The sequence below is a fragment of the Oncorhynchus clarkii genome, chromosome 2, assembly GCF_045791955.1.
Source record: "Oncorhynchus clarkii lewisi isolate Uvic-CL-2024 chromosome 2, UVic_Ocla_1.0, whole genome shotgun sequence".
NCBI lineage: Eukaryota > Metazoa > Chordata > Actinopteri > Salmoniformes > Salmonidae > Oncorhynchus > Oncorhynchus clarkii.
Genome location: NC_092148.1, coordinates 5,869,044 through 5,886,414, shown reverse-complemented (window position 1 = coordinate 5,886,414; position 17,371 = coordinate 5,869,044). Strand labels below are relative to the sequence as shown.

Sequence of the window (17,371 nt, the reverse complement as noted above, 5' to 3'; positions counted from 1 at the left end):
CAATGTATTTGAAAGAAAATGAATACTATTTAAACCCAGGTCTGTTGAGAATCAGGCTAGATATATTATTGCAAACTGCTGTGACGGTTGCTGTTTCACCTGCACTGTTCTGTGTCCATGTTGTTGTTGCTGCTGCTGTTCTGAGCCTCCTGCTGCTCTGTGCTGTCATGTGTAGTAACGTGTTGCATCACAAAACTTACACAAGGTGGTTTGTTATACGGTGGTGATCGTCCTGGCAGATGTGGCTAACCTAGCAAGCACAGCGCTGACCATCGCCATCCAGAGGGACTGGATTGTGGTTATCACTGGATACAACCGGGGGCACCTCGCCGGTGAGACTGGCAGACCTGCCACACGCTATTACATCACAAGGGATTGTTGTTTCTGTTTCGGCTGCTGAACTGGCTGCTGGTTAAAGCACTTCAAGGTTATCAGACACTCTATGTATTTAGTTTATCTAGGATGTATCACATGCATTACAATAGAGGTCGTTTGATAATGTAGCCATTAGTAAAGCTGGTAACACAGATACCATATCACCACAACCAAACTAAACCCTGTACCTTTTGGTTGCTTTTCATCTGAAGGGATGAATGCTACCATGCGGCGCATCGATCAGGTGACCAACATCCTGGCACCGCTGGCGGTGGGACAGGTCATGACCCTGGCCTCCAACGTGATAGGCTGCGGTTTCATCCTGGGCTGGAACCTGGTCTCCCTCATCGTGGAGTTTATCTTCCTGTCCCGGGTCTACCGCATTGTCCCGGCGCTGTCCGTCAAACCACCTGCGCCCGAGGACGGCCAGGCCTCCCTGGAGAGACCAGCAGAGAGGACGGAGGGACTGGTGGAGAGGAGGGGGTCACAAGGTCAGTGTCCTGTTGTCCTGGTCACTGTGTGACTACTTCAGTAGTTGAGTTGGTAAAGTCAAGAATAGTGGATCTTCCAACCTGTTTCATCCAACTTTACAGTGAAGCATAGCTTGAATGAAATCGGCTGTTTCCAGCTACAATTGTCAGTAGATCATTGTTAGTAGCATGACTGATGCTTGTCCTCTCCCTCTCAGTAGAGTATTGTTAGTAGCATGACGGATGCTTGTCCTCTCCCTCTCAGTAGATCATTGTTAGTAGCATGACTGATGCTTGTCCTCTCCCTCTCAGTAGTGCATTGTTAGTAGCATGACTGATTCTTGTCCTCTCAGTAGAGCATTGTTAGTATCATGACTGATGCTTGTCCTCTCCCTCTCAGTAGTGCATTGTTAGTAGCATGACTGATTCTTGTCCTCTCAGTAGAGCATTGTTAGTATCATGACTGATGCTTGTCCTCTCAGTAGAGCATTGTTAGTATCATTACTGATGCTTGTCCTCTCCCTCTCAGTAGATCATTGTTAGAAGCTTAACTGATGCTGGTCCTCTCAGTAGATCATTGTTAGTAGCATGACTGATGCTTGTCTTCTCAGGAGATCATTGTTAGTAGCTTGACTGATGCTTGTCCTCTCAGTAGATCATTGTTAGTAGCTTGACTTATGCTTGTCCTCTCCCTCTCAGTAGAGCATAGTGAGGTGGTGACATCAGCCCCGGGCCTCAGTGATGACGACATGAGCCTGAACCTCAAGGAGGTCACCAACCTGCCTCTGTGTTTTGGACGCTTCCGCTGGCTGCTGAGCACCTGTAAGGACGGCTGGAGGGCCTACTACCGCCAGGATGTCTTCCTGGCTGGGATGGGCCTGGCCTTCCTCTACACAACTGTCCTGGGCTTCGACTGCATCACCACGGGCTACGCCTACACCCAGGGCATCAGTGGCTCCCTGCTCAGTCTGCTGATGGGGGTCTCGGCTATAACAGGCCTCATGGGCACCATCATGTTCACCAAGCTGAGGAAGGCCTACGGTTTAGTCAACACAGGCATCATCTCCAGCTGTCTCCATCTTTGCTGTCTGCTGCTGTGTGTGTGTTCTGTGTTCGCCCCCGGCAGCCCCATGGACCTCCGCCTGCTCAGGCCCTTCCTGGACGCCAACGCCAACTCAACGTTGTCGGCGGCCGGGGGGATGGTGGAGGGCCAGAGGCAGAAACACACCTACCCGATGAGGGGTGGCATTAATCAGCCGCTGCTGCCCGACCGCTCGTCCATCCACTGGACCAACAACACGGTGCTGTTTGAGAATATGCCATCAGGCATGGAGCCAGACTCCTACATCTCTATAATCCTGCTGTTCTTGGGGGTCATCACAGCACGCATCGGTGAGTAAGAGGGACGAGCAGACCCAAGCCCTTCACAATTGGATTGAGTTGCTGATCCACAGCTTAACAATAGCAACTGTATTATGCATGTTTCTAACATAGGCTGTGGGTATTCAGTTCTTTTGAAACTCAACAGTAAATTAGTTCAAATAGTGTTGGAAGATAATCATTTTTGTATTATAACGGAATATTTTTACCAGTTTTGATGACAGAGTGTGGGGGTCTATCTATATAGACTATAGTATAGTGGTGTATCTATATAGACTATAGTATAGTGGTCTATCTATATAGACTATAGTATAGTGGTGTATCTATATAGACTATAGTATAGTGGTCTATCTATATAGACTATAGTATAGTGGTGTATCTATATAGACTATAGTATAGTGGTCTATCTATATAGACTATAGTATAGTGGTGTATCTATATAGACTATAGTATAGTGGTGTATCTATATAGACTATAGTATAGTGGTCTATCTATATAGACTATAGTATAGTGGTGTATCTATATAGACTATAGTATAGTGGTCTATCTATATAGACTATAGTATAGTGGTGTATCTATATAGACTATAGTATAGTGGTCTATCTATATAGACTATAGTATAGTGGTGTATCTATATAGACTATAGTATAGTGGTGTATCTATATAGACTATAGTATAGTGGTCTATCTATATAGACTATAGTATAGTGGTCTATCTATATAGACTATAGTATAGTGGTGTATCTATATAGACTATAGTATAGTGGTCTATCTATATAGACTATAGTATAGTGGTGTATCTATATAGACTATAGTATAGTGGTCTATCTATATAGACTATAGTATAGTGGTGTATCTATATAGACTATAGTATAGTGGTCTATCTATATAGACTATAGTATAGTGGTGTATCTATATAGACTATAGTATAGTGGTGTATCTATATAGACTATAGTATAGTGGTCTATCTATATAGACTATAGTATAGTGGTCTATCTATATAGACTATAGTATAGTGGTGTATCTATATAGACTATAGTATAGTGGTGTATCTATATAGACTATAGCATAGTGGTCTATCTATATAGACTATAGTATAGTGGTGTATCTATATAGACTATAGTATAGTGGTGTATCTATATAGACTATAGTTTTTATTTATTTATTTTTATTTCACCTTTATTTAACCAGGTAGACTAGTTGAGAACAAGTTCTCATTTGGAACTGTGACCTGGCCAAGATAAAGCATAGCAATTCGACACATACAACAACACAGAGTTACACATGGAATAAACAAAACATACAGTCAATAATACAGTAGAACAAAAGAAAACAAAAGTCTATATACAGTGAGTGTAAATGAGGTAAGATAAGGAAATAAATAGGCCATGGTGGTGAAGCAATTACAATATAGAAATTAAACACTGGAATGGTAGATGTGCAGAAGATGAATGTGCAAGTAGAGATACTGTGGTGCAAAGGAGCAAAATAAATAAATAAATACTAGTATGGGGATGAGGTAGGTAGATAGATGGGCTGTTTACAGATAGGCTAAGTACAGGTGCAGTGATCTGTAAAATGCTCTGACAGCTGGTGCTTAAAGCTAGTGAGGGAGATGTGAGTCTCCAGCTTCAAAGATGTTTGCAATTCGTTCCAGTATAGTATAGTATAGTGGTCAATCTGTATAGATCATAGTCTAGTAGTCTATCTGTATAGATCATAGTCTAGTAGTCTATCTGTATAGACTATAGTATAGTGGTCAATCTGTATAGACCATAGTGTAGTAGTCTATCTGTATAGACCAAAGTCTAGTAGTCTATCTGTATAGACTATAGTATAGTGGTCAATCTGTATAGACCATAGTGTAGTAGTCTATCTGTATAGACCAAAGTCTAGTAGTCTATCTGTATAGACTATAGTATAGTGGTCAATCTGTATAGACCATAGTGTAGTAGTCTATCTGTATAGATCATAGTCTAGTAGTCTATCGGTATAGACCAAAGTCTAGTAGTCAATCTGTATAGACCATAGTGTAGTAGTCTATCTGTATAGACCATAGTGTAGTAGTCTATCTGTATAGATCATAGTGTAGTAGTCTATCTGTATAGACCAAAGCAACCACTGACCATTGTCTGTGTATCCTGTGTGTTCCAGGTCTGTGGTCCTTTGACCTGACCGTGACCCAGCTGCTTCAGGAGAACATCTGTGAGTCAGAACGTGGTGTGGTCAACGGGGTCCAGAGCTCCATGAACTACTTGATGGACCTTCTCCACTTCATCATGGTCATCTCTGCTCCGCAGCCCCAGCACTTTGGCATCCTGGTCATCATCTCTGTACTGTTCATCACCACAGGACACACAATGTACTTCCTATACGCACGCAAAGCCAAGAGGAAACCTGCTGGATGCCTGGACACGTAGGGAGGCCGTGCGGCTTTCCGCGACAAAGCATGTGCCCAAAGACTCCACTCTGCCTGCGCCTGCCTGTGAAATGAATGTCTCTTCTCTCTTGTTCCCTCTGCGCTCTCATTGCTAGGCAACAATACAATACCGTAACACTCCTTCCCCACCATCCAGCCATTCATTCATTACAGCACAACACAGCAACTGCCTGTCGTGTCCTCCCCAACCTGGTTGCTATCTCCCTGCATGGTCAGGTGTAGTACGGCCAAGTGCTAAGGTACAGTAACAAACTAGAACTCAGGTTAACTAAAGTAAGATCCACCTTTTCCCTTCTGTACATAGGTTGAGGTGGTCGCAACAGATGCAGTGTTGGTCCCCTGCCGTGGTAGGTTCTCCCACCTTAGTGTTGGTCCCCTACAGTGGTAGGTTCTCCCACCTTAGTGTTGGTCCCATACCGTGGTAGGTTCTCCCACCTTAGTGTTGGTCCCCTACCGTGGTAGGTTCTCCTACCTTAGTGATGGTCCCCTACCGTGGTAGGTTCTCCCACCTTAGTGTTGGTCCCCTACCGTGGTAGGTTCTCCCACCTTAGTGTTGGTCCCCTACCATGGTAGGTTCTTCCACCTTAGTGTTGCTCCCATACCGTGGTAGGTTCTCCCACCTTAGTGTTGCTCCCATACCGTGGTAGGTTCTCCCACCTCAGGAAAAGGGCACAGAGGGCAGGCTGAGGCAGCAGCAGCAGAACACGCCTTTCCAGACATTTTGGATTACTGCAAGAGCTTCATTATGGCAGTCTGTTGACCGACTCAGAGTTGGGATGGGAATTGGATGGATGTATTTTTCTAACCCTCACACAGTAAAGAACTGGGCCTGGTGAAGCAGGTGACAGTAACAAAAAGAAGAAGAAACGAGACTTAACAACTTTAACTAGTGGCAAACATGTTACTGCTCCGTCCACTTGGAGATCCAGGAAGTCCAAAAGGAAAACTAAAGGGAAGTTGGTGTCAGGTTGTGAGATACTGAACATTATAAAGGAGACCCCCTTGATGGACAGAAGAGGAAGGCTGTAGTGTCATCTTCTCCTGGTCTGTTTCTCTGTGGATGAATCAGGCAGACATGTGCCTATTGATTAACACATAATATCATTAAAAACAGATAGAATTTAAACCGGATCGCAGGAACACATCATAAGAGCATAAAGATAGTAATAAAAAAACAAACATGCATTGAAATCAGAGGAAACCAAAATGACCATAATTGCTTGTGTACTTAGATAACTGAAAATAGCTTCCAAATTGTAAATGCTTTCCCTTCACATAGAAACAGAGTGATATTAATGCAGTTTGACAAATTTATAGAAAACAGATTTAGACTTCCTCTTTTATTTTGTGACCTGTTTTGAGATCAGTGTTTAGTAGATTGATAGGTCTATATGATTCTGGATTAAGGCAGTGTTGTATTACACTAGAACACCTACGCATCCTGTTTCCTTGTTGTTCTCATGAACTAAAACCTGACCTCAGTACAGTACAAGAAAACCGTGTTTGAAAAACTGACTTGGACATGTCTCTCAGCTATGTACGGCCATCTCCTTTCTGTACAGTGGTAATCCCATCAAAGTTGATCTCGTTGCCATGCAAACAGCACCACATTACAATTTATTTGTTTTTCTATCATATTTTCCTGTGGCGTATTGTTCACTTACATCTATAATTTGTTGTCCTTTTCTGTTTCAGACTGTTATTTATGATGACAATAAACACGGATTAAGATGTCTTGGTATTTTGACTTGAAATGTTTTGTTACCAACATTTCCCTCTATTCACCAAAGCTCATTACGAACTGATTTGGATGTCTAAAAGTCATAGTTATGACGAGTCCAGGGGGTTTCTGGGAGTCACGAGTTCCGTAAATGTCCCAAAAATTCTGAGAGCACATGAACGCAGCATCATAAACGACAGTCAGTATACAGTTCATGTACTGTACTACGTTTCATCCAGGAAGAGGCTCCAAAACGCCCCTCACTGCCAAGCACCAAACAGGTTTGCCTCTGACCCTACCCAGTCCCAGTTAATCCCCTCCATAAATAAAGAAGAATAGGCTACCTCATGACTCTAACAATATTAATAAAGGCACCATTTCAACCTTCCTGAGTTAATGTTCTAGTTGGATCCTTTCCCAGATCACAGGCTACCTCATGACTCTAACAATATTAATACTGCCTGTCCCTTGTGGATCTTGTGCATATTTAATGGCGACATTTCCCAGATCTTGGCTCCCATACTGGCATAAGGCATTAGAGATTCTGCTGACGGGATCTTACTGAGCATTTTGACCGCTGGAGAGAAGACAGGATGTTCAGAAATAGAACCACAGGTGAAGCCCCGTCCCCAATTAATCAGGAAGTAGGAAGTAGGCCTAGTGCCATCTCTCGCTCTATATCACAGAGCGAGAGAGAGAGAGAGAGGGAGAGAGAGATGAGAGAGAGCGAGAGAGAGAGAGAGGAGAGAGAGAGAGAGAGAGAGAGAGAGAGAGAGAGAGAGAGATGAAGAGCAAAAAGAGAGAGAGATGAAGTGGGAGAGATAGAAAGATAGACAGAGAGAGAGGAAGAGAGAGAGGAAGAGGAAAGAGGAAGAACAGGAGGAGATCAGGCTGTGGCAATTATCTCAACACTTTTCTTTGTAATATAATTGCCTGAGGCAAATTCACCTGCAATGACTCTCATGGCCAGCAGAGGTCAATGTCACTCTGGGATGTCAAGTACAAAAAATCTCAAAGTAAAGCTGTCAATTGGGATTGCTTCAGGCAGTGTGCAATATTACCCAACAATATACCCAATTTAATGCTGGAGTGGATTCTCACAGGTGCTAAACTCTCAGGGGCTGTCACGAGCTGTCAGAGGTGATTATTCTGGTCAGGGATGGATTTATCTTCGGGACACAGACTAACGAGGCCTTGCATGTGGACTATCCAATAGCCTATGTTCTGTTCAGTTTGAGAAGGAGAGTGTGAAGATCATGAGGAGGACCGGAGGTCAACTTTGATAGCTTGCCATTATTATAAATGATTTTATTAAAAACAATATGTTTCTTACCCATGATGTATTTATCAGAGTTATTGACCTCACAATAAGACAGATTCAAGTAACTCACATCGTGGTGCTGAAACTTGAAGCAGCAGCCGCAGCACAATCAATCAGAAATGGACAGCTCATAGTGCTGAAAGAAGGCAAATTCAGGTAGTCATAATTAATTTAAACCATCTTCATTTGAATTAGACTTTACTAACAACAAGAGGGCTTTGTGTTGAAGACTATTTCTTCCTATTTAAGAAAAAGGAGGTAGGCCTACCTGTTTGACAAACAAAATTAGGCTTTTGACTGCTATATCCATTAATTTGTAGGTCAATTCCTCCACCAACCATGCACTCTAAAAAGCCTACCTGTCAGTTGAAGGGCTGTTAAGATAAAACCAAGACGCCAATTGAGAGGGTATGAGAGGGTATGAGAGGGTATGAGAAGGTATGAGAGGGTATGAGAAGGTATGAGAGGGTATGAGAGGGTATGAGAGGGTATGAGAGGGTATGAGAAGGTATGAGAGGGTATGAGAGGGTATGAGAGGGTATGAGAATGTATGAGAGGGTATGAGAAGGTATGAGAGGGTATGAGAGGGTATGAGAATGTATGAGAGGGTATGAGAGGGTATGAGAGGGTATGAGAGGGTATGCCATAGGCCTACTTTTTGTTAAAGAAAATGTCAAAAAGCACACGCCTCCCCTTTTTATCTTACGGATACGATTATATAAAGTGATCTATGAGAGCACTTTGATCCGTAATGCTTTATGATAGAAATATGTATGTGACTCCAATGCATATGGGGATATCATTGTTTACTTTCTTTGACATTCAGAGGCCGAGCTACAACCTTCTATAACCGAGGAGACAAAAAATTGACTTTGCTTTGGAAGTAATCTAATTCTGTTACAATCATTTTTTTTAGTTATTCACTTTCTGTATGTAAAATAGAAGATGTTTAAACTCAGACAGCTTTTAGAGAAACACATGGGGCCTTCTCTCATTGTGTTAAACCACAGAAGAAGAGTAGCCAGCAGTTAATAAAGCTTACATTTTTCTGCGTCGGTAGGTTCTACTCTGTCCGGGGTGGAAAGGTAAGCCTAACTTTTGAAAGTACCATGTTCAGATTCCTAATGTCTTCTCAGATGTAATTATTTGCAAACAGGAACAGTTTCATTGCAAACAAGACACACTGATTTGGTATTGGAGAAATATGACAAGATGAACACACTCTGTCCATTCTTGGCCTGTAATTTGGGTAATGTGTGTGGGCAATCTTCTGGCCCGCAGCCTGGGCACATTCAACATTCCTGGGCTGCCATGTAATGCTTCCTGGATGAAGAGCAGTTTGTAAAACTGCATATCTAAGACTGGCCTGTCCAAGAAGTGAGGGTAAATGGTGAACATGTTCTCTGCTATCCACTTTATGCTTGGTTTATTATTTTGGATATAGACAAGGGCATTTTGTTTCAAGCGTTCGGGGAGGGTTTAGGTCAAATATATTTTTGCTGAAGGGAGGGCCAATCCACTTTCATTTCAGAGAGATCTGACTTTCTCCATGTAACGCTTATTCTAAATAACTTCCTTGGAGGAGCATGGGGCTGTTTCAAACCCAGAAGAGACACAACTTTATAGCCAAGTGAACACAGCAGGATTAGATTACGGTCTTAGACCAATGATGTACTGTAACCAGTGAACACAGCAGGGTTAGATTACAGTCTTAGACCAATGATGTACTGTAACTAGTGAACACAGCAGGGTTAGATTACGGTTTTAGACCAATGATGTACTGTAACCAGTGAACACAGCAGGGTTAGATTACGGTATTAGACCAATGATGTATTGTAACCAGTGAACACAGCAGGGTTAGATTACGGTTTTAGACCAATGATGTACTGTAACCAGTGAACACAGCAGGGTTAGATTACGGTTTTAGACCAATGATGTACTGTAACCAGTGAACACAGCAGGGTTAGATTACAGTCTTAGACCAATGATGTACTGTAACCAGTGAAACACAGCAGGGTTAGATTATGGTTTTAGACCAATGATGTACTGTAACCAGGGAACTTGAAACTGCACTTGCACACTAGCACTTTTGTACTTTGTGTAGTTTATTTAATGATCTCGAGGATTATGTGCTCCTGATGGTTTCGGTTTCTCTCTCTCTCTCTCTCTCCCCTGCCTTAGAAACTGTGTCAGTATCAGTATATGAAGTCAGTGGGGACGTTCCAAATGGCACCCTATTCCTTATATAGTAGTGCACTTTATAGGGAATAGGGTGCCGTTTGGGATGCACAGATTGCTGTCCTTGGTGCTTTGTCTCAGGGAGGAAACCTTCACCAGGAGGGATAAGGAAGGGAAGGTGAAGAGAATGGATAAGGAAGTCAGTTTGGTTTTAGATTCCTTTCCCTCTGAGTGACTTCACCAGTCCTGACTAGCCTGCACCCACATCACATGATCACCCTGACATGTCTCCACATGTCTCCCATGTCTCTCTATGCTTTTCTGTTTTTAAATCATGAATTATAAACGATCATTTTAAATCATAAATTAGTACTTTCTGGAATCTGGTGTTGCCTCAATATTCATGTCAGAGTACAGCAAGTGTCAGGATAAGTTCAAGGTGGTAAGCTACTGCACAGACAGACAGACTGTAATGTCTTCCGTTCTCAACCCTCAATTCGTTCCCGACCCCCAGGTTGTAGAAGGTTGTGAAGTCTTAAAGAAGCGATGTGCTGCAGAGGGTGAGGACATTCTCTCTCTGTGTCTCAAAATGGCACCCCAGTATAAACACAATACAACGACTAAACACATGGACCTCTGGTCAAAACAAGTGCACTACATAGGGAATAGGGTACCATTAGATATGTAGTGTCTGTCTCTTTAGATTGTGTTTGTCTCCAGACAGGCCGAAGGAGAAGCTCCACAGGGAGGGAGAGTGTGTCCAGGGAGATGCTTCACATGAAGGTCCCGGAGAGACTCCATCCACAGTGAAAAGAGGCGTGCTAGGATGTATGTTCTGTAGCCTCTCACTTTCTGAGCCTGTTTCTACTCTTTAAAGATATTCTCAGCTACTTTTTTTATACTTTTTACCCAGTAGTTCTGAAAGTAGTGCCCCCACGTCACAAATGTGCAGATATGTGCAGGATGTCATTGTTTTCTCTCTCACTCTACTGCGTGTGCATCTTGCTAGCTGTCACTTAAATGCAGAGGGGCTGGAGCTCATTGGCTGAAACTCAAATTGCTTAGGAGGCTGGCTTACATGTGGGTAAATGTAGTGAAAATTACGCCGCACAGCTTCCACAAAATGTCACTTTCAAACTATGAATTTGTGGCTAATTGAGCTTAAAACATTAATTTTGCTCATAAATTATGTATGTATGAGCTACAAATTGACACATCCAGCCCTAAGCGAGAGGTTAAAAAAATCCTTTAATAACTGAAATGTAATTATTCACTGGAGGAAAGATACAGTCTCACATTCACTCCAATACTAACTGTTGAGGAATGGCTTGGCGTATCTAGACTCATGCCATTGCAGGGATAAACACTTTATGTAAGAATGCTTGGTATGTCATTTTAGGAACATGTATCCAAGATGGATGTTTTACAGCCAAAAATGTTCAAACAGAAATCTATTTTAACTCCCTAATCTGATTTTGATTCAATCATCCTCACTGCCATTTTAACACACAGTTATGGTATAGATTAAATATACAAAACATTAAGAACACCTGCTCTTTCCATGATATAGACTGACCAGGTGAATCCAGGTGAAAGCTATGATCCCTTATTGATGTCTCTTGTTAAATCCACTTCAGTCAGTGTAGATGAAGGGGAGGAGACGGGTTAAAGAAGGATTTTTAAGCCTTGAGCCATTTGAGATATGGATTGTGTACTGTATGTGTGCCATTCAGAGAGTAAATGGGCAAGACTAAATATATAAGTGCCTTTGAACGGGGTATGGTAGTACAGTAGGTGCCAGGTGCACTTGGTTTGTGTCAAGACCTGCAACGCCGCTGGGTTTTTCCACACTCAACAGTTTCCTGTGTGTATCAAGAATGGTCCACCACCCAAAGGACATCCAGCCAACTTGACAACTGTGCGAAGCATTGGAGTCAACATGGGCCAGCATCCCTGTGGAACGCTTTCGACACCTTGTAGAGTCCATGCCCCGATGAATTGAGGCTGTTCTGAGGGCACAACTCAATATTAGGAAGGTGTTCTTAATGTTTTGTACACTAAGTGTACTTTTGGTACTTGATTAAGTCAGCACATGGTCTACCACATCTAAGACATACAAGTCAGACTGTGTTAATTAAGAGAGTAGTAATGATATCCTTGTGGCTCTATTGTTAGACTGTGTTAATTAAGAGGGAAGTAATGATATCCTTGTGGCTCTATAGTTAGACTGTGTTAATTAAGAGAGTAGTAATGATATCCTTGTGTCTCTATAGTTAGACTGTGTTAATTAAGAGGGTAGTAATGATATCCTTGTGTCTCTATAGATAGACTGTGTTAATTAAGAGAGTAGTAATGATATCCTTGTGTCTCTATAGTTAGACTGTGTTAATTAAGAGGGTAGTAATGATATCCTTGTGGTTCTATAGTTAGAATGTGTTAATTAAGAGGGTAGTAATGATATCAATGTGGCTCTATAGTTAGACTGTGTTAATTAAGAGGGTAGTAATGATATCATTGTGGCTCTATAGTTAGACTGTGTTAATTAAGAGAGTAGTAATGATATCCTTGTGGCTCTATAGTTAGACTATGTTAATTAAGAGACTAGTAATGATATCCTTGTGTCTCTATAGTTAGACTGTGTTAATTAAGAGAGTAGTAATGATATCATTGTGGCTCTATAGTTAGACTGTGTTAATTAAGAGGGTAGTAATGATATCGTTGTGTCTCTATAGTTAGACTGTGTTAATTAAGAGGGTAGTAATGATATCGTTGTGTCTCTATAGTTAGACTGTGTTAATTAAGAGGGTAGTAATGATATCATTGTGGCTCTATAGTTATACTGTGTTAATAAAGAGAGTAGTGGCTCTATAGTTAGACTGTGTTAATTAGGGGGGGGGGGGGGGGTTGTAATGATATCCTTGTGGCTCTATAGTTAGACTGTGCTAATTAAGAGGGTAGTAATGACATCCTTGTGGCTCTATAGTTATACTTGGTAAGGATCCGACCCTGTTTTTCAATCTTCGCCTAAAGTTACATACCCAAATCTAACTGCCTGTAGCTCAGGCCCTGGAGCAAGGATATGCATATATCCATATTTAAAAGGAAACACTTTGAAGTTTGTGGAAATGTGAAATTCATGTAGGAGAATATAACACAATAGATCTGGTAAACGATAATACAACGTTTTTTTGTTGTACCATCATCTTTGAAATGCAAGAGAAAGGCCATAATGTATTATTCCAGCCCAAATGCAATTTAGAGTTTGGCCACTAGATGGCAGCAGTGTATGTGCAAAGTTTAAGACTAATCCAATGAACCATTGCATATCTGTTCAAAATGTTGTATCAAGACTGCCCAAATGTGCCTAACTGGTTAATTAATACATTTTCAAGTTCATCATTATGCACTCTCCTCAAACAATAGTATGGTGTTATTTCACTGTAATAGCTACTGTAAATTGTTAGATTAACAACAACAATTCTTAGATTACTGTAAATTAGATTAACAAGAGTTTAAGCTTTCTGCCCACATCAGATATGTCTTTGTTCTGGGATTTTTTTAGTTACTTACAGCTCCATTCTAATCACATTAGCCTACGTTAGCTCAACCGATCCCAGGACACCGATCCCGTAGAGGTTAATTAAGAGGTAGTAATGATATCCTTGTGGCCCTATAGTTAGACTGGTCAAAATGAGTGCACTATGTAGGGAATAGGGTGCCATTTGAGACAAAGGGCTCTGCATTTGCATGAATACCTGGGGGATATGGCATAGTCTTTTCCTCATCCTCCACTGAGTCTGCTCACAGATTACTCCTCCTCTTCCTCCACTGAGTCTGCTAACAGACTACTCCTCCTCTTCCTCCACTGAGTCTGCTAACAGACTACTCCTCCTCTTCCTCCACTGAGTCTGCTCACAGACTTCTCCTCTTCTTCCTCCACTGAGTCTGCTCACAGACTTCTCCTCTTCTTCCTCCACTGAGTCTGCTAACAGACTTCTCCTCTTCTTCCTCCACTGAGTCTGCTCACAGACTTCTCCTCTTCTTCCTCCACTGTGTCTGCTCACAGACTTCTCCTCTTCTTCCTCCACTGAGTCTGCTCACAGACTTCTCCTCTTCTTCCTCCACTGAGTCTGCTCACAGACTTCTCCTCTTCTTCCTCCACTGAGTCTGCTCACAGACTTCTCCTCTTCTTCCACTGTGTCTGCTCACAGACTTCTCCTCTTCTTCCTCCACTGAGTCTGCTCACAGACTACCTACAACATTGTAGAACATTGATCTACTGAGGAAACACTTGATGAGCAAAGTGTTTCCTCAGACAATCTATTGGGTGGGTAGTGTTTCCTCAGACAAACTATTGGGTGGGTAGTGTTTCCTCAGACAAACTATTGGGTGGGTAGTGTTTCCTCAGACAAACTATTGGGTGGGTAGTGTTTCCCATAGCACTCGATCTTGCCGAGAGTCTCAGAGAGCCCTTAACAGTTTAATTCACATAAACCCACTTGTTTATGTCACAAATAATATGAATGACGTAATAACATAATGCCTTGTCAAAACTGTGGTAAACACACATTACTTGACTCATAGTGAGACCAGTACACTTAGCATGCATCTGATGTTATCCTCTGCTTTAGTAATGTTGTCATTTTATGGGATTTTAGCAAGTTATCTGCTTATGACAATAGCCATTTGTTACTCTCAGCAACCGGCGATGCAGCCAACCTGACACACACGATCACCTTTGGCATAAAGGGCCACAACAGCAAACCAATACCTATGGGGATATAGGAGTTAATGACAGGTGTCTGCTGCTTGAGGATACCTAAACACCCCCGTTCCCCTTCCATTCCCCTTGGACACTCTGGCCTGACTGAGGTGACAGCGTATCTGACTTCCCATCTGGAGGAAAATGATGTATGGGATGCATTTGTATTCATTGTGCAGCTGACGTTCCTCCTCAGCCCATAACCGCTGAGGGACAGCCCTTCTAAAGACTGGCTGATCTGTCTGGTTAAGAAGGAGACTTTAAACCAAGGCTCTAGCGATGAAGTCCTTGTTTTGTTCCTCCAGTAAAAAGCAGATAAATGAATGTTTAGAGTTTTTATTTGTCACATGCACCAGTTCAGTGAAATGCTTAACTTACAAGCCCTGCAGTATTCAATATCAAAATAGTATAACTAACAAAACATATACAGTATAAACATTAAAAAAACACTAGAAATTAGAGAAGAGATGAATGTGCTGTGTAGTCTATCTGTGCGTCCCAAATGGCACCCTACTCCATATGCACTATGAACCCTGATCAAAAGTAGTGCACTATATAGGGAATAGGGTACAATTTGAGACGCAAACTATAAATGTAGTAGAAACGTCCAGTTATGGATACTCAAAGAGAAGGATGGGAGGACACCTGCCAATTCCTCGTGGCTTTGAAAGAACAAAAAGGAACATATCCTCATGGAACTCAACTGAAGCTCACATGGTGGAGGATGCAGGGAGGATACCCCTTCCGATACTGGAGACCAGAGAAGAGAACAGGGGTATTTCTCATTTAGCTTTTGTGTGCATCAGCAGTTTTCTTCCTGTACAGTTGAAGGGCTTTGCTAAGACTCAGTCTGCTCTAGCACATATCATACTGAGAATTAATGTCTTTGTTTTAACCTGCTCTAGCACATATCATACTGAGAATTAATGTCTTTGTTTTAACCTGCTCTAGCACATATCATACTGAGAATGAATGTCCTTGATTTAGTCTGCTCTGGTACATATCATACTGAGAATGAATGTCCTTGTTTTAGTCTGCTCTGGTACATATCATACTGAGAATGAATGTCCTTGTTTTAGTCTGCTCTGGTACATATCATACTGAGAATGAATGTCCTTGTTTTAGTCTGCTCTGGTACATATCATACTGAGAATGAATGTCCTTGTTTTAGTCTGCTCTGGTACATATCATACTGAGAATGAATGTCCTTGTTTTAGTCTGCTCTGACACATATCATACTGAGAATGAATGTCCTTGTTTTAGTCTGCTCTGACACATATCATACTGAGAATGAATGTCCTTGTTTTAGTCTGCTCTGGTACATATCACACTGAGAATGAATGTCCTTGATTTAGTCTGCTCTGGTACATATCATACTGAGAATGAATGTCCTTGTTTTAGTCTGCTCTGGTACATATCATACTGAGAATGAATGTCCTTGTTTTAGTCTGCTCTGGTACATATCATACTGAGAATGAATGTCCTTGTTTTAGTCTGCTCTAGCACATATCATACTGAGAATGAATGTCCTTGTTTTAGTCTGCTCTAGCACATATCATACTGAGAATGAATCTCTGTGGCCTCCCGGGTGGCGCAGTGGTTAAGGGCGCTGTACTGCAGCGCCCTTAACCACCGAGAGACCCTGGGTTCGCGCCCAGGCTCTGCCGTAACCGGCCGTGACCGGGAGGTCCGTGGGGCAACGCACAATTGGCCTAGCATCGTCCGGGTTAGGGAGGGCTTGGTCGGTAGGGATGTCCTTGTCTCATATGTCCTTGCTTCAGAGCCTGAGCTACAGTTAGATTTGGGTGTGTCATTTTAGGCAAAAATTGGAGAAAAAAAAAGTTGAGATTTAAGAGATTTTCTACGGCAATTAAATAAATATCAATTTACGAATGAGACCTACTCAGCCATCATCACATGCATCCCGGTGGGGTTCTGTAGGAGCTAGGGTGTGCAAAGGACTTTCAATGTCACTCAGACCCAACTCTTCAGTCTGGCCCACCTATTCAATAACAGAAAGTACAGAACGGAGCAAGGACAGGACGAGCTCAACGGCAGACCACCCTGTGACAGACCACCCTGTGACAGACCACCCTGTGACAGACCACTCTGTGACAGACCACCCTGTGACAGACCAACCTGTGACAGACCACTCTGTGACAGACCACCCTGTGACAGACCACTCTGTGACAGACCACCCTGTAACAGACCACCCTGTGACAGACCAACCTGTGACAGACCACTCTGTGACAGACCACTCTGTGACAGACCACCCTGTGACAGACCACTCTGTGACAGACCACCCTGTGACAGACCACCCTGTGACAGACCACCCTGTGACAGACCACTCTGTGACAGACCACCCTGTGACAGACCACCCTGTGACAGACCACCCTGTCACAGACCAACCTGTGACAGACCACCCTGTGACAGACCACCCTGTGACAGACCAACCTGTGACAGACCAACCTGTGACAGACCACCCTGTGACAGACCACCCTGTGACAGACCACCCTGTGACAGACCAACCTGTGACAGACCAACCTGTGGCAGACCACCCTGTGACAGACCAACCTGTGGCAGACCACCCTGTGACAGACCAACCTGTGACAGACCACCCTGTGACAGACCACCCTGTGACAGACCACCCTGTGACAGACCACTCTGTGACAGCAGCACTGAACGTTCTATCAACTAAAATGTCTTGCTCTGTCGGTCATAGTTGG

General features: G+C 42.7%; 1 protein-coding gene across 1 annotated transcript; it reads left to right on the top strand.

Moving 5' to 3' along the window:
• Nucleotides 1-269: 269 nt before the first annotated feature.
• LOC139378919 (ferroportin-like) lies at nucleotides 270-4,644 on the top strand. Its single transcript, XM_071121533.1, has 4 exons — nucleotides 270-332; nucleotides 588-866; nucleotides 1,548-2,237; nucleotides 4,379-4,644. The coding sequence occupies exons 2-4, from the start codon at nucleotides 590-592 to the stop codon at nucleotides 4,642-4,644; spliced, it is 1,233 nt and encodes a 410-aa protein (XP_070977634.1). The 5' UTR covers nucleotides 270-332; nucleotides 588-589.
• Nucleotides 4,645-17,371: the final 12,727 nt, after the last annotated feature.